This window comes from Excalfactoria chinensis, chromosome 6 (genome assembly GCF_039878825.1).
Source record: "Excalfactoria chinensis isolate bCotChi1 chromosome 6, bCotChi1.hap2, whole genome shotgun sequence".
NCBI lineage: Eukaryota > Metazoa > Chordata > Aves > Galliformes > Phasianidae > Excalfactoria > Excalfactoria chinensis.
The window spans coordinates 25,879,983-25,903,582 of record NC_092830.1 but is presented as its reverse complement, the minus strand read 5'-3'; the positions used below and the strand labels follow the sequence as shown (position 1 = coordinate 25,903,582).

General features: G+C 42.9%; 1 protein-coding gene across 8 annotated transcripts in view; it reads left to right on the top strand.

The window, feature by feature from the left end:
• BTRC (beta-transducin repeat containing E3 ubiquitin protein ligase) overlaps positions 1–23,600 on the top strand; it is a 109,432-nt gene that overhangs the window by 63,695 nt on the left and 22,137 nt on the right. For all 8 annotated transcript variants that reach the window (XM_072339775.1, XM_072339777.1, XM_072339776.1 and 5 more), the window contains 2 exons: positions 18,259–18,490; positions 22,623–22,809. In XM_072339775.1, the coding sequence (XP_072195876.1) occupies positions 18,259–18,490; positions 22,623–22,809 (419 nt within the window). The remainder of the gene's footprint in view (positions 1–18,258; positions 18,491–22,622; positions 22,810–23,600) is intronic.

Here is a 23,600-nt window from a genome sequence, read left to right as displayed (position 1 = left end):
TAGGTATATTTGTAAAGGGGAAAAGATGCTGTGGAGGAAAGAGTGGTGTTAGGGGGTGACTTCTGGGAAGGAAAATTAGAAGTACTCTCAGGCAGCATTTGTGTTGGCAGTGCAGAGGAATCCAGCTGATTAACGCAGTTCATGTTCGTCTTTCCTTGCTCTCTGCATTGTGTTTTTCAGGCATTGCCTCTCCTTCCTTGTAATTCCCAAAGAAGCTGCGTTGGCTGCAGAGCGAGGCTGTGCTCCTGCACATGTCTATGCCGCTTTTTGTTCCTATTTCTCGTCAGGACACTCATGCAGGCTGCCTTCACTGCTAGGCATCCCACTTTCTGGCATGGGAAGGTGGTGTAACCGTTGTGGCTGGCAGTTCTGCCTGCTAAGGGCATCTTATTTTCCTTTATAAGAAACAGGCTCCCTTGTTTATAACTTTGCTACCATTTAACCTTTTGAAGTAAAATTGTATTTCTCCCTCAATCTGACTCCCCACTCCCTCCCTGCGGCCTGAGGCAGAAATAAAGTTTGGTGTGGGACAGAGGGTATTTGCTAAAGGAACAGCTGCTCAGTATTTTGTTTTATTCGTGTTGTTTGTTCTGTGCCCCAGGCTGTATTTATTGCATGCCTTTCAAGCCCTGGTCAGAATATGGAAATACGAACTTCCTCCTGGGGATTTCCCTGCAGTCTGAGTGCTTCACAAGCCTTAATTAATCCTCCCCATGTTTCTTGGGACCAGGGCTGGACTCACAGCATCCTTTTTTTGCGGAGGAGTTCAAAGTTACTCTTACAGCTGAAATCCAGGGATGAAATATTCATAATAAGCAACAAGGCCTAACAGGAAGTTTATTAGATAAGGAATTATGGCTCCAGATCTTGAGATACCTTTTGTCTTTGTCATATCATGCTTTTCCATCTCAGTTCTTCTGTCTGTGAAATGGGATAATGCTGCTTAATATTTCCTTGCTCGACATCTGGGGATCTGGATGTGTGGTACCAGTTAAAGGGTGTTTTCTGCTTGCTCACTGCTTGTGTTTATATACATCAAATGCTGATTTGGGTTCTGCTCCTCTGATACCTTCCCTCTTCCCGGGTCTGTCTGTGTTAGACATGGGTCTTGGGGAACTGGTGCCTCCCAGCCACCAATAGTTGCAGCCAAATTTGCAATCAAATACAATATTTATAGGAGGCAATGGAAATGTCTAAGAAAAAATGGTCATTTTCTAAGACACGTTTATTCTTCTTGTTGCACAAACAACCAAAAGATGTCAAAGCTTTCCCTCCCCTCCCCCCCCGCCCCCCCTTTAATAAAACAGAAAACCCAGTAAATTATTCCACAGCTGCTTAAATCAGTTTGTCAGTTCCCTGAGAGATTCCCTTGTGGCCTGAAAACCAAATGGCAAATTCCTGCCCCAGAGTAATTCCTGCTGCAAGAGAATAAGAGAGGAAAGGCAACGTGCTGCAGAATTCACCGGCTCCTGACACCTTAAGTATGGAGCCGCTACCGTGACTCTGTAATGGGATGTCCTAGCATGGGGTATAATATCAGAATGAGTGTAAATATGCCACATGTGAATTAATAGGCAGCCTATGGACTGGTACTGTTGACATACATGTTAAAATGAACATGCAGCAAATCTTAATTCTTTATTAACCTAATACGTGTTTTTTTTTTCCAGCTGCTGGTCACGTTTCGTAACTGCCTGATTTTGTCAATTTTAGAAGTTATCAGTAGTTTTTAGAACCCTATTTTCAGTCAGTTTTATTTAAAATGGCTTCTGTATTTTTCCCATCCAGTTCTTTGGGTTTTGCTTTCTCTCAGCGTAGTTTTCCCACTCCTTCCCATTGCTCTCCCTGCTCTGTGCCCTGCACTCAGCGAGCTGCTCCAGGCTGGGTTACTCACTCTCTGGGTGTTTTATCTCATCTCTGTACCTTGACCTTGATGTGCAGCCAGGTCCCCAGACAGTGCTATCTGTGCTCTGAGAACAGAGCTGTACCAGCCTGTGCCATCTGAAGCCATCCTTACCCACTTCCCCTGGGAACTGGTACTGAAATGGCCCCAAGCAGGTCCTAGGCTCCATGGATCCTGTGCCCACCCATGCACTTCCTATAGAGTCTTATACTCTGTGTATATATGTGAAGAGAAAACACATATCTACTTTATGTGTACAATCTCTCTCATGTGCTTTGTCCAACATGAAAGTCTTTCTGGATAAAATCTCTCTGTACTGTGCTTGTTTCAGTTACCCATTTCTTTCTGTGCTCTCGATGGGCTAGCAGAACTTTGGCAGAACATTAGCAACATTGTTTTTAGAATTTCTCTTTATTTTTAACACAACAGGTTGCACTGGGTCAGAATTTTCAGACTCTGTTTCTTAGCAGATCTTGTTGATGTCTGAAAAAAGTAATGGGGAGTCTCATATGTCTAAAGGTTTTGTTTGTTTTTTTCTGGCAATATAGGCAATATTACCATTCCTCACTTAAAATTGCAGTAGTATCTTTTCACAGGCAAAGTGCTTTGAAGTTCAAAGGGGAAAGTGATCTCCACATATACAGTGTGATTCAGCATGTGATACATGGTAGCACTCAGTGTTTCTCAAGTAGAGCAAGGTGGTATCTGATCTATGAAGTGTGAGTACATCAAACTTGTTATGAATAATGTAATGAGACAAGGAGAACATTGATTTAAAGACTAATCATTTTGTGAGCTTAACTTTCAAGTTTTTATCAGGCAAACAGTTATTTATAAAGCACTACAGAATATCATTTCTCTTTTGCAAGGTTATAAAACCTTACCCACACTGAAGAAATAAATGCATGTATTGAAGCTCTAATCCTTAAAACTTATCTTGCAGTTCCCATGAAGATGGGGATGGGGATGTGTGAACTTTAAGGCTGCATAGATAAGTTGTCAGTCAGGAAACAAGAGCAGCACTGTCATTCTGCAATCTCATCTCCGACAGTAATGTTTAATAGAATAAAACCTTGGAGAATGGAGAACTTGATTTCTTACCTTGAGTTTACTTGCAAATACATAATTGTCTTTACCTTACTTTCTGGCTGTTTGTCACCTCAGTAACTTCTTTGGATCAAGTAACGACAATTAGAATCCCTGCTAAAGACTAGATCAGCAGGCTTCAGATGCTGTCCTCCACTGGGTCACACTTACCCTCTGAGTTTCCTGGTAAGTTAAAGAACTCTTCTCATGTTGGACCTGAAGTAGCTCAGTTGAAACGAATCTTTTCTAGTAATTATGGAAACAGTAGACAATTATCCCTTGAGACTGTAGAGTTCACAGTCACTGCAGCTTGCTGCCCAGCAGGTCACAGCCTAATCTTCCCAGGCAGTGCTGAGTGAGTTGAAGGTATCTCCTCCCTAATCCTCCAGCAAAAGTGCATACATATCAGGGACACTAAGGTCACTTGCTTTACAACCTGCCAGATCTCATCGTCATCTAACATCCAAACATGGACATGAACAAGCAGCTTAAGGGTTTGCCCCACATCCCATGGGAGTTGTGAAAGTATGAAGAGAGACTTCCTTTGTTCCTGTGTAATACATTTGTTATAAACACATCAGAGACTAGGAGGGGTACCCTGTCAAACCAACTACAGACACAGTGGATACAGCCTTGGGGCAGTCTGAGCTTATCTGTGAATCTGAGACAGCTGAGACAGATGGATAAAAACATACTGGAATAGTTTTCCTGTGTATCATGTGGAACTCAGCAGTTCAGCACCTAGTGGGAAGGGTGTAGATTGGACATTTAGTAAATCTTGGGTATGCTCAAGCTCAGATTGAAAATCGACAGCAGTTTTTCTGGCTGATGCAGTGACCTATCATCCATGATAAAGAAATCAATATACCTTTGTATATTTAGTAGAGTGGAGTCCGTGGTCTTACCTATGTTCTCTACTCATTGAAGGTCAGTTTGCTCAGCTACTAGTCAACCAGTCTGCATCTGTGCTGTCTCAGTTGATGTGTGAGCTTTAAGGTGGTGAACAATCTGCTGCACAATGGGACGTTTCCCAGTTTCTACCATCCTACCTACTGGCACCTCTCAGCTCACTGGTTCCAGCTCCCCCCTCTTGCAGGTACTGTGCCATCCCTTTGGTGAACTCACTGAGCTTTATCTTACAACCAGTTGAAGGTAGGACTTTTTTTCCCATTCCTGTTTCTGTGGGAAGATCATTCCACAGCTCAATAGTTCTGAAGACTGGAAATCCTCTCCAGGTTTCTGAGCTCGCTTGTTCATAGTGGGATTGTAGCTTTGATCCTTGTGCTTCTTTATTCCTTCAGTTTTAGTAATCTCTTCCCTTTTTGATGTTTATTCCCATATGTTTATTGAAAGAAATCACACTTTCTTAGTGTTTATTTATTAGGATGAAAGAGGGAAAAGTAGTGATGAAGTTTGAGCATTGTGCTCTCTTCCTAACGCTCTGTGTAATAATGGATCTAAACTTTACTATAGCAATCAACGTTCACTTTACTTTCCATGCAAAGATCTAATGCTGGTTGATGTGAATTTATAGTTTCACTGTTGTATTAAAGCAGTGACACAACCTTCAGTTCTTCTTAAAGGAAAGGAAGATCTGGCAAGTGACTCTGTGCTTCTCCTTGTTACTGTCTGCTGTTCTGGTCCCTTCATTCTCCTGCAGCACTGTTCTGCCCTTTACAGCATTCAGCAAATAATCTTTGCCTGGGTTAGATCTCACCAATAGTCACTGCCACTAATTGGCAAATTTTAAAATTGAGAGTTTTCTCAGAGGGAACCTAGATTGTGAAATAACTCATGTTGTGCAGTAAAACAAACTGCTCCATATTTCCCTTCATGTATATTTAACACAATCTATAATTTACAAAAATAGATTCAAATTAGTCTGCCTGTGGAAGCTCGTATCCTAGATAACTTCAGCAGGGCAGGCAGTCCCTTGTTGCATGTGACTGACGGGCTTAGCTGAGGCTGCAGCTTGGGAGCAGACAGCAGTACTCACCGTACAGATTGCTGAACCTTACTGTTGAGGAGAATTAAAAATGAGCAACCAGATAATTGCTCTCACAGACCTGAAAGTGGCGTTCCAAAAAGCTGCGATTACTTGTTTTACAGTAATAATGAATCTTGACAAGGAAGTAGTCCATACACGCTCAGCTCACAAGTAGTTTGAAGTTAGAGAATGGAAAGGGTGCTCTGTGCAGCCAGGCTATTTAGGCTCTGTGTGCAAGAAGCAAACCTGCCTTCATGGTAGAAGTATGCCCTGAATTTGTGAAAGAAACACGATAGGTCTTTCCTAGTTGTGTGCACAGGTTCAGGTTTAGCTTTGTTCTCCTACCTGTACTTCCTCTTGCTTCACAACACAGAACGACACCCTCATAGCAGTGGCTGCAAACTAAATTAAAGTGCGTGATTATTAGAATAGTTCAGCATTGTCTTTTCTGACCCACTTGTGTAATTGCTTTTGTGTTCAAAGTTCCCCTATATAATATCCATTGAGGTGAAAATAAAAGTGAAAAAACTTAACAGCTGTGCTATGAAAAAAAAACTAGATTGTTAATTAAGTGAGAATGGTAACTTCTCAGCCAAAAAAGAAAAAGAAAGAAAAAAAGCCCTCTTTCTGTCAAATAAACCTTCCTTCCAAGTCTTAGATTGTAAGTAATAAAAGTGATGCTTAATTAAGGCCAGTTATGTGCACGTGTCATTTTCTTTGAGTCTGTGGATTTTACCAATGTGTGTGATCCTGTTGAATCAGGTTGCTCTCCTGCCATGTTGGTGTAGATTTGCCAGTTGTGTGCTTGATAGTAATTTGTAATCTCAGTTCATAGGAAGATTGCAGTGCAAGTGTTAGAAGACTCTGAAGGTGATTGGGCATTACAACCCATTACTTTTTTTTGCTTAAGAGATGAATTTTGCCATTTGTTTGGGTCGTAAGTGCAGAAATATCTGGAATATAATCAGCTGCAATTCAGAGACAACACATGTTGTAACAGAATCAACAGGTTTTGACAAAATGTGAGTAGCTGGATGGACAGAATGGAAGGCTGAGATCAGCTGTCCAAGCAGGGCATCTCAGGCCAGGCTGTATTTTGATTGAATGCTGCATGCTCTCAACTTGCAAAACCAGAAGAGCGGGCAAATCTGCAGTGCCCTTTGGAAGAGCCTGGTATTTGATTGTTGCAAAGAATGAATAATTGAAAAGCAAAGGCTTGTGAAGCCCAGAGCTGGAAAGCTTTAAAAAGTAATTCTCTGTAAAGTGTCTTTTAAACAGTTTTAGGTTTCCTGTGTAATAAATGAAATACATCAGCATCAGACAATTTTATTTTGATTTCAGCCAAAACCTAAGCAGGTTTTTCCAAGTGCCTGGGATGTGTAGGTGAGCACTGACTTGAATGTCAGATGAGAATCACATCATTACTTAATCTGGAAGAGACTGTGGAAGGTCTGGCTTCAGCTCAGAGTGGATTCATTAATTCAAGGTAACCTCCACTCTTAGCAATGTGCTTCTCTTCTTCTCTTTGCACACACAGAACTTCTACTGTGGGTGTGCATCTGAGTACTGCTCAGCTACATCATTGACTGGGCTGCACTGGGGCAGTCCTGCTGTCCCTCCACATGCCCTTCCACTGGTGTTGGACAGGTCAGATGACTGCTGTCATTCTCTCCTGCCACATGGGAGAGGTGTGGGGAGTAAGCAGAAGTTGCCTGTGCTTTTCTCCAAGTCCTCTTAAGGGGATAAAAGAAACAGTGTCAGATGCCATCTGTACCACGAGAGATCTGGGTGTCAGGATCTGGGTGCAGCAGCAGAGCAGTACAGGGAGTTCGGCCTGGAATGGCAAGGACAGCTGTCAGCTGGGGCTGAGGGACACAGGCAGGTTATGCCAGGAGGTTTGCGTAGTTTTTGTCAGGTGCTTCTGTCATCTCCTCAGCTCTGATTACTTCTAGTCCTTCTTACTGGACTTGTCAGAGAAGTGGAAATGTAATTGGGATAGCCTAACATTCTATTGTGTTTCTTCGTCTTGGTCACATACTAATATTAAAATTGCAAACTTCTGAAACCAAACAGTGTTCAGAAGTCCCCTGGTGGTTAAATACTGAAATTGCTGTGGTAAGTAAAACTGAAGTGTGCCCACTCTAGGGCACTTGTGTGCAGGGAGAGGATTTGTTTCCACATTTTCTTTACTAGGAGAGTGGTGAGGTCCTGGAACAGGCTGCCCAGGGAGGTTGTGGATGCCCCGTCCTTGGAGGTGTTCAAAGCCAGGTTGGATGGGGCCCTGGGCAACCTGATCTAGTAAGTCTGGAAGTTTGGTGGCCCTGCCAGGCAGGGGGGTTGGAACTTCATGATCCTTGAGGTCCCTTCCAACACAGGTCATTCTATGATTCTGTGATTTGCATTTTAGGGTGGGTAGCTGGGTGTTGTGGCTCAATTTGAGAAAAGGTAAAGTGTTTTCTTGATGTACACAAATCTTGATCTTGCTTTGAAAGACCATGAAAATTATTAGTCTGGCTGCGGTTTTTCCTAATAGATGATGTCTAGACCCTGCTAACAAGTTTTTTGTTTTTGAGGGTCAAATGTGTTGGCCAGCACTGAAGAAGAGGAGGCTCTGGGGAGACCCAGTAGCTGCCTCTCAGTATCTAAAGGGGGCTGTAAGAAAGAACAGGACAGACTCTTTAGCAGGATCTGTTGTGACAGGACTGAGGGAAATGGTTTCAAACTAAAAGAGAGGAGATTTTGTCTGGATATAAGGAAGAAGTATTTTACACCCAGCTCCCTGGAGACAGCCAGGGTCAGGCTGGAGGGGCTCTGAGCACTTGATGGAGCTGTAGATGTCCCTGTTCAGTATAGGGGAGTTGGACCAGATGGCCTTGAAGTGTCCCTTCCAACTCAAATGGCTCCATAATGATGGATGTTTGCATGGGGACATTGAGGTGTGCTGTTGTTTAGCTTCACCAGGCACCCTCCGCACTGTGGCTTTCTCAGACTTCACCAGCATCCAGTCTTGCTTTGTCTCTATGTGACTTGCATTAGGACACTTATCTTTAACAAAGAGACTCATGAAATGAAGAGGAGTGACTTGCCTACGGCAGCTCAACAAGGCAGCGGGAGAGTTAGGAATAAAACAGGCTTGGCTCCCATTTTCCTTTCTCAGTTTTACTTTGTACTGCCAGCTTTCAGTTTATCAAGAATTAATAAGTAATAACCTGTGATTAAAAAGGCCTGACACTCTTTCTGTCATTAGATGTTTCTCTGTCTTTAGCATTGTGCAGAACTCAGCAGGGTTACACCTTTTGAGTTTCACTTAAGCTGAGTTGCTCAATATTTAATGCTGAAATAGAAACACCTAATTCACATCTGTAGGCGGCCTGTCAGCTACTTTGGGATGTTTGTCAGCTGCAAGGTAGGGCGAGGTAGCAAGACTTTCTTACGTTGTGAAAATTGAAAATTTCAGCAACTTTTTCATTTAATTTCTTGCTACGTTTCACATTCTACGTACAGCTGACATGAAGATCCTTCAACCGGTCCTAAATTACATTTTAAAACAGAACAGTTAATTATAGCAATCTGACTATTTCTAATCGGTTATAGAGAGAAATTCTTCTGACACTTGTTTCTCCTGAGCTCAGACAAACTGGTGGATGTATTCTTAATTATTCATGTGACAGCAAAAAGTAAAGCAAATAAAAGTAATGGACAGCACCACCCAGGGTTGGTTTGGATGAGATCATGCAGTCACAGCATAGAATCTATGGCTCTTCTGTTTTGAGAGTGCTAGAGGGAGCTCTAACCCCTTGATGTAGTGAACAGGAGCAGTGTGTCTGTCCAGCTTGGTCTCGGGTAAATCTTGAATTCTCTTTATTTTCCTTTTGTATCAGAAAGTTGTATTGTGCTTTTTCTGGGTATGATCCCAAATTGACTCCTCCTTGCATTGTTGAGCTGAGAAGATGCAAATAGTGTGTTGACAGGTATGCAAACACTAGGCTTAGTGCAGGCTGCTGTGAGCTCCCTAAATATACAGGAAACAAGTGAGAGATAGCACTGAGATGATTAACAAATAATGTACCGTGGCAGAGTCTAACATCCATATATACTTGTCTTCAGAAAGGAGGACAATTCTTACAAATTGGCAGGAAGGGAACTCTCAGAAGTGAGATGGAAAGAAAAATGATCCCGTGGTTGTAGAAAGGGAAATGGAGGTAGATTGAAAGTATTCCCACTGATTGCTAATCTCCTTAAAAGAAAGCATGGAATCCTACCTTTGTATGAATGTTATGTGAGAAATGCAGTATGGTGAGGGACCAGATGAGGCTCACTGTCCTGTTCTGCCCCATATTACTGGGATGTTTCTATTGCTTGTATATTTCCGCAGTCCCTCTGTAATTGAGTCTGTTCTAGGCAGTGGACTATTGGAAGGCTTCCTCTTTCCTTTAACTTGAGGGCTTTTCTGGAAGCTTTTTGGCAGCTAAGCAGTGAGCCGTGAAGGAATCCCCAGTGCCACTGCCTGTGACTCAGGATCTGTGTGATTAGAGTGCAGCTGATAGGGACAGCCTGCCCATCCCTGAAATCAAATACACCTTGCTGTTCTGGTCAGAGCCGTTTGCTTGGTGTTGCTGAGGGTACTGTTTCATGCCTTTCTTCTCCCGTGTACATACAGTCACCTGTCTGGCCTAACCCAGTGCAGTGCAAGGTGTGAAAACATAGAATTCACTAGAGGTGGTCTGTAGCTTGTGTTTTTGGAGACTGTTGCTCAGATAATAAATCTCTTACCAGGTATCAACAAAGCAGCTTGAGATGCAAAGTCACAGGAAGCTTTAAGCTGAGACAACCAGCTGGAGGTTTCCAGTCCAACTGCCTGTTCAGAGGAAGATTGCCTTCACAGCCAGCTCAGTTTGCTCAGAACTTTGACCACTTACGTTTCTCTCTGTCATAACAACCAAAGTTTTGGTTGTTACCACTTGTGCCTATTGCCTCTTTTTCTCTTGTTATGCACTTCTGAATAGATTCCATCCCAAGTTCCTCTGTAACTTCTCGTGAGATACCCTCAGCCTTTTCCAGACCAAACATCCAGCTTCCCTACCCATCTTAGTGCTCCTCCTTGGGAATCACCCCAGTTTGCCAGCAAGGTACTATTTGACTGCAAGGTTAACATAGCAGCTAGTCTTATTAGTGGGTGAAAATTGCATGATTATCTAGAAGAGACTACAGGAGGCTATATAAAAAGCCTGTCTAGGTGTTTGCTGGCCAGCCTTGACACTGTGCAAAAGTATTTGTCCCTGTTTGTTGCAGGGGAGTTAGACTAGATGACCTTTAAAGGTCCCTTTAAACTAAAACAGTTATATAATTCTGTTTCATGGACTTCCCTTCTTACAGCTGCCTCTTTGATGGCTGCCAACAGCAGGAGTGTTGGTGTCAATGTGTGTGAACTCATTAGATGTCCTCTTCTAGACCTGGCTGTGCTGGTAGAAAAGAACACCACACAGCCTTTGTCTGGCTGCTGCAGGTTGCTGCCCTCCAGGATCTGTCAGCAAAACTGCAACCCTGCTTTCAGTTAAGATGAGGTGTTTTAGCTTAGACACTTTAAATAGCAGGTCTTTGCTAACAAGCTTATTTTGACTGAAATAGGTTAGGCAGTGTTCATGCAGCCAACTCTGCCAGCGGATCTAAGGAGTGTGTTTGTAGTGGGACCAAGCATTTTTGTGACAGTTGCCATTCTTCAGATCACTGCTGCGTTTTTGTCAGTTGTGTGTGTTTGTTGTTGGGTGCCCTTGTGCACTCTTTGTTGGCGGTGGCAATGTGCATCTCTAGGGAGGCTCTTGAAAAATAATGCTGCTTTGAGCTGTGTTCTATTGGATGAACTGTTTCAGAGGACTTTTGTTCCTGATGGATTAAGCTTTACCTAGAGGATCATAGCGTTTTTAAAATCTCAGTAGTATTACTGAATACAGATAGTATTATCTTTTGGGTTGTTCTATCCCCCTACTTGTGGGTTCTTCCCAGTGCCGTAGTCTTTGGGTTTAGCCATGGTTTGAACCTCTTTAGTCCACCTGCCTGTTCCTGGCTGCTTTTCTCTCTGAGTTCAGGGAGTACTTGGAGCAAAAAGAAAATCAACCGTAAAGAAAAACTTCACTCAGGCAGTAAATCATGCTTGGATGTTTTTAAAACAGAAGCAACTGTTCTAGAAAACTATGAAACTGCTGCTTAGAGCATAGCTTATGCCTTTCCCTGCCATAAACGAGCCCTTTGCTGCTGCTGGCCATTACCCAATGACTTTAGTAGACTGGTTCTCCAAGTGATAATGTGCATGTTCCTTCCCTCCATTAACAGTAATAACATGTAATGGTCCCAGCAGTTCAACATAGGTTCTGGAAGCCATTCTGAGGAAGAAAGTATTTCCTTTGGTGACCTCCAGTGAAAGTGATTTCTTACTACTCTAGGATCTGCTTTGAAATCGGTGTGAGATCAGCTTATATATAATGAAACGTGCTCTGAAATGATCACTTTAAGAGTGACAGTGGCTGCTCCTCCCTGCCCCATATGTCTAGATTCACATTCGGTCAGGGATCTTCGTTTGGGAAAGTAACATATGCCAGTGCTGTGCTGATGCAAGCAGATTTCTCATCAGTGCTTGTTATTTTCAAAGGCAACTTGAAGATAAGGGAGGAGGAGGAGAGGGACTCCCAATTCGCATCCGTTGCTGGCATCAGAGAAATTTTATCTTGGAGGTTTTTACCAGCACTTAAAATCTAGATGGGAGACCTATATCAAACAAAAGTTTACAATAGGAGCTACGAGATTCCAGACAATTAAACTTTATTAGTCTGTCTGAAACATTAACTATTATCTTAAAAGAATAGTTTTTTAATCTCCTCTCCCTGTTGCTGTTTACTGTGTAGCAGTGTGGGAGGGGAGCAGCTTCTCCAGCAAGGTGTTATTGCAGTTTGTACAGCTGCTGTGCAAGTGCCCATGGCCGAGTCCTGCCTCCTTGGTCCTCAGACAGATCCAAGACGTTCCTGCTTGGGTGTCTGCAGCTTTCTCTGGCCCTAAAATAATGCAGCCTTCTAGATGGATCCTTTCTTATCAAAGTTCTTTTCTGAAGGTGATTAGAAACCAAATGTGGGCAAGCTGCTAAGTCACAAGCTGGCCAAACTGTGAGGTCCTTAAGCATCCAGGGGGCTGCTAAGTTCAGTGTGAGCACGTATTGTGAATTTTGTCCTGAAAAGAAACGGTCCTGATGCTGCAGTTTCTTTCATGGTGCTTTCTTTTGATTCTCAGATGTGATTGATGATCATCTGCCTCTGAGTTCTGTTCTTTTTTCTGAATGTTGTGGTGAGCTGTGCAGCGTGGAAACTAATTCAGTACTGAGCGACTCAGTCCGTGTGTGCACTAAACCCATGGTTAACCTCACAGAGTCTGTTATGCGAGATGGAGGCAGACAGAAACAAGTAGATTCTAAACTGAGCTTCTAAAATAAAAGTAAATGGAGTGAGTTGTTAAATGACCTAGGATTGTAGCTTTTCTGTCAAGTCAAGCATCAGAAAAGCAGATTTGCTCTGCAAAGGAGAAAAGTGATGAGCTGGCTGCCCTTCTTGTGCCATCCAGGTGCTGTGGCAGGGGAGGTTCTGCTCCGTATGGGGAGACCCCCACCCCACTTCCTAAAACAAGGCAGCTCTGCCATAGGAAGCTGCATTACGGAGCTACAATGACTTCCTTCCTCTTTGCTTAGCCTTGGTGATCTGGGAATCAGTTCTGCAGCATTTGGTAATTAGGAACCTAAAAAGGAAGAAGCCAGTCGTAGAAACTGAACCTGTGTCCTGTTAATTATGCTGTTACTGCCTTCGGGCGTGCAAGCAGCCCCCTTGAACAGGACTCTGAAATACTGGCTCTGCCTTGTAGGATGGAGGACCGACAGGTTCTCAGCTCCATTTCAGTGCTTATGTTACATTGCTCCGTTGGGGTGGCACTGAGTGCTATGGGCAGGAGCAGCTTCATGGCTACATGAGTAGCTTTGGAGGAGCTGTGCAGTGTTCTGGGGCTGCAAGCAGCTTTACAGGCATCACTTTGAAACATCTCTCTGCCACTTGGACATTTTAATCCTCTGCTTTTTCCCACACAGCTTCCAACGTGCTGCAGAATTCCTGAGCTTTGTTTGTGCTGCTGCTGCAACTACAGGTTTCATGTCTGGTTTCACCGCTGTGGTTTTTTAATGGGGTTAATTGTGAGGAACATTTGGGCTATGTACACCAGCGTGGCTTTGCTTTCATTGCAAAGTTACCGTCTCCCCCCGTTATAGCGGTACACCTGCATGGTACCTTTCTTTGTCATCCCATTGCTCGTTTTCCCCCCCAGTGTCTTTTATCTTGTGAGCGAAGTTTGAACAGTACGCAGAAAGTTAACTGCCTGGAGTCTTTTAAATATAAGTAACACGCACCCAGTAATAAGCTGTCGGTTGTTTTTTTGCTGCCTGCAAAGAAACATAAACACAGCGCTCATTTCTGGCAGGTTTTTACTGTCAGAGTTTCTCCTATTATATTTATCTTACAATTTGCCAGGGGGTGAAGTTATTAAGTTTTAGCAGCAGCCATCGATCAAGTTCACAAGTTAACACGATAAAGGCTCTGTGCCGCTCCGATCCGGGAAAATGATGATCCTCACTCGGTAATTAACTAAATGAGAAAGTTAAATCTTACTTGAGAGCTGGGAGAGATGAAAGAGAGGTGTTTGTCAGTTTCTCAGTGGAAATTAGAAGCAGTTTTCTGCAATTCCCAAAGCTGCTGCTCTGTCATATTTTACATAAGCACTGGGAAAACGTCTTGTAATTAGTGCTGTCATGGAGGATTTTTTTTGCTGAAGGATGTTGGAATAATTCATTAGATTATCAAGAAAGGCTTGTGTCCTGAAATGATTAGCACAGTGAAATTTAAACCATTAACGATAACAAGTTTAGTGCTTGCTGCAGTGCAGAGGCACCCGGGGTATGTCTGTGCCTATTTCAATCATTTCTTATAATTAAACATTATGTCCTCTTTTTTCCTCCCCTTCTCTAAGACCCATCCAAAATTCCTGTTAAGGTGGCTCTGTCTAGATCAGCAACTTAACCGTGGCCGGCAGCACAAGCAGCTGGGGGTGGGATGCTGCAGCTGCCAATAGGCAGTAGGAGCCACCTGCCCAGGTTGGAGCTGCAGTCCCTGTGAGTATGGAGGGAGGGGAGGAAGCCCAGCATGGACCCTTGTTATTGAGCTGTCCAAGGGAAGTCTCTTCGTTTGGCCTGGAGGGGAGCTCAGGGAGAGATGCTCAGGGATGACCTCATCTCTTGATCGTGTTGGAGTTCCAGCTTGAGGGTGCCTGGAAGGCTCAGAAGGCCCCAAACCTTGCTGGGATCATTTAAGCTGCATGTGATATTCTGTCCTTCTCTTATTCTTAAAAGAGTTGACTTCTTACATCAAGAAATGTATAAATTGAATTCACTCACGCTGTGGAAAGTGCCTTAACAAAATCCTCTGCAATGATTAGAAGATATTATGGGGATTTTTTTAATTAGAAAAATTGATTATTACTAGGTTTTGACCACTGCTACTGGTTCTGACCATTACTGTGGTCTATGAAGCACTGTGCCTGTACCACCATCAAAGAACTGTGCTGATCCTTATTGTTACACTTTAGAAGGATTCTTAGTCCCCTCTACTGATCGAAACCAAAAATAACCTTGGTTGTCATATGGGGTTACAACTGTGATATACTGTGGGTGTTGTGTCTACTGTGCAGAGTAGTAGATTTATCCAGGCTTTATTTATCTATGTTGAAATATAGCACCTTCCTATAGATGCAAACCATTGGTCAGATTGAAGTCCTTTCTTTTATTAGTCTTCTTCTACTTCACAGGGCATACAAATGTGCTTTGTGTTAAATGTAGCCATTTGGAGAAAGGCTTTTGTAATTATGGGCTGCAGTGGAGCATGGTACATTGATCCTTGAGCTAGTACCAACCTGAGGCAGCCAGTCCCCTGGGTTTCCCAGCACAGCTCACCGGCTCGGGCACACCAGTGCAGAACATCTTGGTTGCTCTAGCAGATGAGTTGCCACTGGGGAGCCTGGAGCCAGCCAAGGCACCGCAGAGCCTGCACCTTCATTGTACTCAAGCTTTTGCCCATGGTGATGGGCTACCACTGCTTTTTTGTCACTTTGGGAAGTGAAGCTTATGAAAAGCATAAGCACAGGCATTGCAGTTTGGATACCTGTTCAACACAGGATAACCACTTGCGGAGCGGCTCTCACTTCTTCAGGTTAGGTCTGCTGTTGTGCCAGGAAAAGGAACCATTGAAGAAGATACTATTGTGTGCTGCAGGAAATAGAATCTGATTTGTCATGAGCTGCAGCTGAACAGAATGGTTGAGTCATCAGGGTTTATTAGAAAGCCAAATGAATTCTCATGCTGCGTGTAACCGGTACCTCCCCAGTGTTTTAATGATACAGATGCTTGATGTCATTGTTGTGTCGTTGCTTTTTTTTAATAACAGACCTTTTTCATTGAGCTCCCCGGTGGATTTTCAGGAATCTTCAAATTGAAATTTGGGAGTTTCCTTCTTACCCTTAGCTGCAGATGGTCTGGGCGACCGCAGGATTTTGAATCCTGCAGAGCTGGGCTGTTCCTGGTCTGCACAGCCTTTCTGGTCCTTGGTGTACAGCGTACAGAACCCCTGGGTGTGCCATAGTGACCTGTGGGTGTGCTTCTTTCGATGGGAAACTTGAGCAAGCGGGGGCACTGCCAATGTCAGAATGTGGCTGAAGCAGGACACACAGACCAAAAAACACACTGTACTCCTGTCCACTAATTCAGACATACAAACACATCAAATGCTTTTCTTAGCAGATCTGCAACATAAGCCCAGGGTTTGTCTTCAAGTTAGAAGTGTTGGTCAATTGGTTCTTTAATTTATTCCTTCCTACCTGAGAGGCTGTATTCACGTGGGACCCAAGCAAGGTGAGTTGCTTTGGCCCAGCAAAGCAGTCTGATTTTAAGCACACAGGATCTGCTACTTATCTTTGCAGGTTTTGCAGCTTCTATTTGATGTCCCTGGCAGACGTTTGAGAGATAACTGGGGGCTGGAGGCTGCTGGAAGATTGACAAGGGGGAACCAGGGCCTGGTGCAGCCCCTCTTGTCTTTGTACTTCACCTGCCTACTTTGCTGCTGGGTCTTATAATTTCTCAAATTAAAGCCGGCGGTATTGTTGAAGCAGCCTGTTGTGGGATGGACTTCCCAGCAAACAAACAAGAGAAATTAAACCACATCAGGCTTGTAGAATACAACAGCTCTCCACTGTCTTAATCCAGCACTTTTACGGGGGTGTCTGTTTTGCAGGCAGCTTAACTGCAGCAGAAATGACCGGAGTCCCTTAAGACCGATGTTCAGTGCAGTCCATTGGTAATGATTTTTTGCCTGGCTGTTGCCAGCTGCGGACTTTGCTAGGAAAACTTCTGTCTTTCACACCAAGGATGTCATTCCCACAGCCCCTTTTATAGAGATTTCTCTATATAAAAGGATGTCTCAAGAGAATTTCTTCCTGCTGCCCAATACTGGCTTTGTTATTCACTTGCAGTGCAGTCCGTGGGATGACCAAATGAAATAGGGTCGATCAGTCATAGCCCTTGTCTTACATGATCCTACTGAATGCACACAGGTCTGCAGGGAGAAAAGGGAGGTTGAAAACCTTGAGCTGCAAAGTACGGGTGGTGTGTACTCCACGTTCCGAGACCTAACACAGAAGTAGAAGAAACTGCTTGCTAAAAATGGCAGCTAATTACCACCTTCTTCTATCTGAAGAAAATCTGTCCAGCTCTGCTGGAGAGGCTGAAATTTGGGTGGCTTTGTGCTATAAAATGAGATGTAAGTGGTGAAGAGTTAGGTATATTTTGAAATGATGGTATTTTGGGTATTTCAGAGAATTGCTGGCAGGGCAGGTAGGTATCAAAGAACAAGAATTCTTTTCTCCAGAGCAGTGAGGAATTCACACATTCTAAACCCAGTTTGGATAACGTTTTTCTATGCTGTCTAAGCATGGTGTTTATGCTCTTGAGAAAAAGAATTGTGTTTTTTTTTCTCCTAGTAAAACGAGTAGATCCATATATTTTAGTTATAATTACAGGCAGATTTAGGTACTTTTCCTTTAAACTGAATGAAGTCTCCCGGTGAGGTTGGTTCCTGGAATTGTCATCATACAGCAGAAATAGGGTGCCCCTGAATCTATGGTTTATATGTTTCAGTGGCTGTAATTTGTTCCTAATGATTTGATAATTAATAGTGGACCTCAAAATATGTTTTGTAACTATCAGTGAAGTGCTATTATTGACTTTTCTTACAGAGCTGTCTGGTGTTATACCACTAAGGTGAAAAAGGGAAAGTCATGTGTTTTCAGTGGTGATAATCTACAAAAGTGAAATGAGAATGATCTTTGCTTTGGTTGAATGTGTGCCTGTAGTGTGCATTCCTAGAGTGGGGAGGTACAGAAGTGAGCACGTGGGGATAATGAATCCTAAAAAGAAACAAAAGTCTCAATTTAGCATTTAATAAAAAAAAAAAGTAGTATGGAAAAAAATAGTTTCTCCATAAGCAGTTAATGTTTTCTGGACAAAGGATATCCTTATGATGCAAAATGTGCACTTTTCTTCCAGTTAAATTGTTTAGAAAGCAGAAATTACATCTTGCCATCAAGAAGTAAATTGAAATGTCAGTGTTTTGTATTGTCCCTGAAATTCTTCTTTGAGCTGAGCCTTTCTGACAAGATATTAACAGTGCTCAGAAAATGTAAGCTCTTTTATTCTGTGAAGGAAGTATGCAGCAAATATCAGGGTGTGCTTTGGTGGCTTTACCCTCACAGTATAACTTCATACTCGGAAGAAGTACTCGTTTTTTTCTCATTTGTTCTGGGCATTTCCTATGAATTGTAGCAGCAGTCCATTCTTTAGAAGAAAGGTGAAACATAAATGCAGTTTTCTGTTGGTGTATTGAAATATCTGGTAACTGTAGATTAGGAATCCAAATGCATTTTGCTGTCTGCAGGATGTAAATGAAACTGTGTTTGTGTTAAATTAGCACTCCTGGTTTCTCTTCCAGCCAGTCCTTTGTGTGCAGCTCAGGCGTGGACCAGGACCTTGTTCTGCTGGAGTTACAGCTCTGCACTCAGCTGCAAATGCGATACACAGTCCTGGCCAACTTCATGTATCAGAGCACTTGATCTTCTTTTTTTTATGTGTGATTTGTGTTCTTCTTTCCTTTCACAGACAAAACTTGCCAATGGCACTTCCAGTATGATTGTGCCCAAGCAGAGAAAACTGTCAGCAAGCTATGAGAAGGAGAAGGAGCTCTGCGTCAAGTACTTTGAGCAGTGGTCTGAGTCTGACCAGGTGGAGTTTGTGGAGCACCTCATCTCCCAGATGTGTCACTACCAGCACGGACATATAAACTCGTACCTCAAGCCCATGTTACAGAGGGATTTCATCACTGCACTGCCAGGTACTCCTGCGGGCAGGGGAGGTGTGCTCCTTCCTCTTGTCTTCCAGAAAACTGTTCTCCTTTGCTTCCTGTGTCTCTGGCCTGCCCGGCTTGAAGAAGTCTCTTCTAGGGCCATCTTGCAAAACAAATTGTAGCTTTTGAATTAAAAGCTCTGTAGCAATACAAAATACAGGAACATTTTGTTTTATATTCCTACCATCAGCGTAGTTTGGCCAGGAGTGAATGGTAGCTCTTATCTGTATCTCAAGGAGGGTCATCAGAAGCCAGAGGACAGTTAGTTGTGCTTATAATGCCTTATATATATATATATATAAAATATATAATAACGTTTTTTAAAAAATTAAATCTACACTTGTTTTCCATTGCTCAGCCAAGGGTTTCTCTCTTTTCTATGTGGATTACTTTGGTGCTAGTAAAATACCTTCCTGAGGCCTTCACTTTGATTATCTGTTGATTGCCCATAGTGAATGGAGGACCTTAGAATGGAAATGTTCCGTGTATTATTTGCTCCTCTGTTGGGCTTTGCTTTCAGGATTGTGTCCCAGATAAAACGTGTGAACAATAAGTAAGAGAGTTTCAGAACCAGACAGAAATTCCTGTCTGTCGAATTTTTCCAGACCATTAGATCATACCTCAATAGTTACCAGGTTAGCAGTCCCTTAGTTTCTGGTGAGCCTGAGCAAGACCTACAGTTGTTCCATCTAAATAGTCAGCTGAAGAGAGGAATTTCCTGCAAACATACTTGTTCTGTGGATCCCTTTGGAGAAGTGATGAACTTGGACAGTTTGTTCAATCCAGTCATTTGATCGTTCTTTGGAGGGGATTTCCCAACCTGAAATTGAAAATGTAGGGTTGGAAAAAATGTGGAGAAAAGTGTGTTTAACTGCAAATTGTGCAAAGCATAGAGGCAGTGTGAGAGTTTTGCTATGAAGTTAAGTATGTAGACTCTGGATTTTTAAGCTCATTGTGCCCAGTAATCGAATGGTTGTTGCAGCATTAAAAAAAAATCTTAGTTATGCTAAGTACCTTCTTTATGTTAGTTTTTAGTAGTCCAATGGCAATAATCTTGTGTACTTAGAGCAGTATTATAACTTGTGAGGCTGTTCAGTTTCAGAAAAACAGAATACTTGGAAAGCACATTGGTTTCCCTGCACACATACAGTTAGCTACACAATTTTTCCAGGTCTTCCTCCGCAAAGTTCCATCAGATCAAGCAAACACCAGGCATTTTCTCTTGTTTAATTTCATCCTACAAGTCTTTTTCGGACCATTTTGGGCAAATATTAGAAATATTTTCACAGGCATCCAAAATCTGCCTGCCATGCCATATCTGTTGGTGGTCTTTTCAGAGTTATCTAGGAAGCAGCTCTAGCTTTGAATTTTACTGTCTCCAAGTACGGAACAGACAGGATATTAGGCAGCTAATGTCTGAGAACATGAACAGTTGTGGGAACTGTGTGCTTAAATAATATATGTGCATCAATTTGCATATTGGCAGAGTGCTAATGTCCTGGTGAATATAGCTCTACGGGAGAAAATGAATGGCAGGGAATTAGGCTGGCTCGGGCTCTGCAGCCTGGGAGGTGCAGAATGTCCTCAGTGTAGGCAGGTTTCTGGTAAGGGTGATAGGAAGAGGGAACCGCTGAGGAAGGAGTGCTGAACCTAAAATGTTGAGTTCAGTCGATATAAAAAGTCCCCGATCTATTTAAGTATTTTGTAGCTTTCTGAAATTCTCAGGTGCTCGATATTTCAGTTTCATTTTTATGCCTTCATCCTCTTTCCTACTCTCCCCCTCAAGGAAATAAAACAATAAAGATTCTCCAAAATCATGAGGCATCTTATCTCTGTCCTCCTTGCACTGTCCCACAGAATGACCAAGGATGGTTTTAGGTCACGAGCAGACTTGGCTAATACAGAGTGCAATTGGCTGAGGTTATTTTCCCAGTGCTTTGGACAGAATAAAGGTTGGAAAAATACAGCTTAACTGTGTACTTAACAAACTTTGTTCTGTTTCTTAAGAAAAAAAAAACAAACACAAAAAAAAAAAGGTCTCTGCTTAGCATTTCCAAGCTGTTTAACATTTTTTTATGAGCAGTCTCATTTTTATAAGGGTTTGGTGTGTGAAATATCTGAAACATTCTGTTAATACTTGATGTGGAGGACCGAAGGGCTAATCGTGTTTCACATTAGTTCAGCAAAAGCTTCTGTGTATGAAGAATTTTTTTAAAGGAAGCAATGCTCCGGTAGATTATATATCTCATACAGTAATACAACTGAGTGCGCTGCCAGGCCAAAATAGCTCTGATTCTGGGGAGACAAGGAATAGTGAGGTTTTGGCCTCCCCTTCACACATGTTAAGAGGAAGGGAAAAGGTTGTCAGAAAGAATGCCAAAATGTGGCATTTCTACCCGCTGGAGAGAGCTCAGGACTGCAGGAATGAGGATGGAGAAGGGAACACCACTGTCCACTTCTGTCCTTCTGAACTGGTTCTTGTTCACCAAAATATATCTCTGTGTCTATGAATTACTGTAGTGTGAGCCTCGATTTACAAACGCTCTTTTTTGAGAGAGTTTCATATAATGGCTGTGTATATCTTTTCAGACTAAATACATAATAAAGGCTGCTGATGCTTCACTTTTGCAGGTTGACATCTAATTTTGCATCTATAAAGATAAGAAATGTCAGCCCTCTTTCTGCATTCTGGTTGTGTCTGGTGTCATTCTTGTGCTTTTTCTGCTGAATGAACGGGAGCATAAAACTCTGGGCAGAATGTCTCACCCGGTGTGTATTATAAATCTCAGATGTTTGAAAGGATTGAGAAGAGGCATGCTGAGTTTTCTCATTTTCATGTGTCAGTAGATAATTTTGAGATGTTTCAGTTAACAAAACCAAGTAGAGGTTGGGCCTTTTGTTTCTTACAAGCTCCAGAGGAATCAGCTGATTACTCCCAGTTTGGTTTTGCTGACGTATGGGCATGTGACTGTACAAATGCATTCGCTGCTTTTTCTTTGTCACTGACAAGCAGGGCCTGCTCTTTGAGGCTGTTGTTTAAGAAGCAAGAAAGGACACATGTAACCGTGTCCACATGTGAACCAGAGGGTTGCTGAGGTCTCAACCACAACTTTCACAAAGCCTCAGCAGTTGGACCTGTGAAGAGGGAGGATCCCTTGACAATGTGTCTCACTTATGATTTAAGCAGCCTCCAAGAGAAGCTGTGTTTATGCAACACCTCATTTAAAAGGCACCTTATTTTTCTGATGTCTGGTAGGTGATCAGGTCTGAGTGGGAAGGGGCACGTTTTTGCCAGACCCATCTATCTGTTTAAGAGACAGAGCGTGGTGTTGTGTGGAGATGTTACACTGAGCTGCTAGGTGCTACCCTGGATGTAGAGCCAACACCCTGCAAGCATTGCTGCCTTTTTGGCTCAACTGCTTTGCCTTTTACTCCAGCCATATTAAAACAAAGCTGGTCATGGTATTCACACTGGAAGATATTTGCAAATTATACAATTATGGTGCATATTTTTCCTCCACTCGCTTTAATAAATGAAGCTAGTGAACCTGCTTCACTTTCTCTTCAGACAGCCTCTTCTTTCCTCTCCACTTCCCCGTGCATCTGCATATCTTTCCCTCCCCCATGTCTAAAGGTACCACTACCCTTCAGGGCACACATTGGGAATATATATTTTTTTCTTCATTACGTTTAAAAGCTACTGCTTTAGCAAAAACAGCTTTTGAGCCGCTGGAACATGAGAACAGCTGTAGCAGTGAGATGAGAAATGGTCCTAATATAGAGAGATTTTGGGGGCTGCGTCGCTGAGTTGGAAATGCCATCCATAGAATATCCCCCTAGTGCTAAAACCCATCGAAATAGATTGGAATGACTTCTTGGATTCTTTATTATTTTTAATGACTTGTTGTGTTATATCCAAAGGAAGTTGGAGAACACTGCTCGCTCCTGAACTTAGCTGCAGATGCTCTTCTGCACATTTGGTCCAACTCTGCGTGCAGAAGAGTAGATGGAAAGGAATAGGAAAGAGAGGCTATATTTGTACTAGTAAGGGGAGTTGTTTTAAACTGCCCTTCTGCCCAGCAAGTAATGCTTGTTGTTTTTTTCCTTCCTCCCCCCGCAGCTCGGGGATTGGATCACATTGCTGAGAACATTCTGTCCTACCTGGATGCCAAATCGCTGTGTGCTGCTGAGCTGGTGTGCAAGGAGTGGTACCGCGTGACATCGGACGGCATGCTGTGGAAGAAGCTGATCGAGAGGATGGTCAGGACAGACTCGCTGTGGAGGGGGTTGTCAGAGAGGAGAGGATGGTGAGGGAACTGCATCTTCACCTCTTTTGCCCCCATTTAGGACAGAAGGGGCTCTGTGTTTCAAATGGTGTTTGAAGAAGAATACGTAGCACCTTGAAATAGCACACTGGTTCCAAACCTGACAAATGCTTGAGCCCAGATTCCGGGGCTGGGGGCTTAGGGCATCATTTGTCTGTGCAGGCAGTGTGGGGGCTTCTTCCTCACTTTCCTCATCTGATCATGCACTTATCCCACTGTGACAAGTGGGATATACAGAGTGAGATTTTTACGCCCAGCTGTCATTCGGTTCAAATTAAGAAGCTGCATACACCCCAGGGGAACACTAAACTAGTCAGCAGTTCAGAGCAGAAGAGCTTTTTTGGGGGTGGCAATGGGGCAGCATGTGCTGTGTATTAGTTGTTTCCTGATGGGTCTGTTTGTTTTCCTCAGCAGATTTTCACTATTAGATATCTGTTTAATTTTCAAACTGGAAGCTGAGGGTAGGTACCACAGAGAATAGGGGACTTTAGAAATGCAGATAGATTAGTTAATAATCATCTGGAATAGCCTTACTACAATGTGGGCCTCACTCAAGTTTGAAGCTGCTCTGTTAACATTTCATTAGAACTTTCCCTCTCAGGGGGTGCGTCCTTTAATACATAATTTTCTTTTCCAAGGGTGTCCCTAGGATGTTGGCAGAAAGGAAGCTGGGTATGAATATTTCATAAACAAGATAAAAGTGACAGCTCAGGCATTTTGTTCGCTATTAAAAAGAAAAAGATACAGAATTGCAAACAAAGACTTCTGTTTCA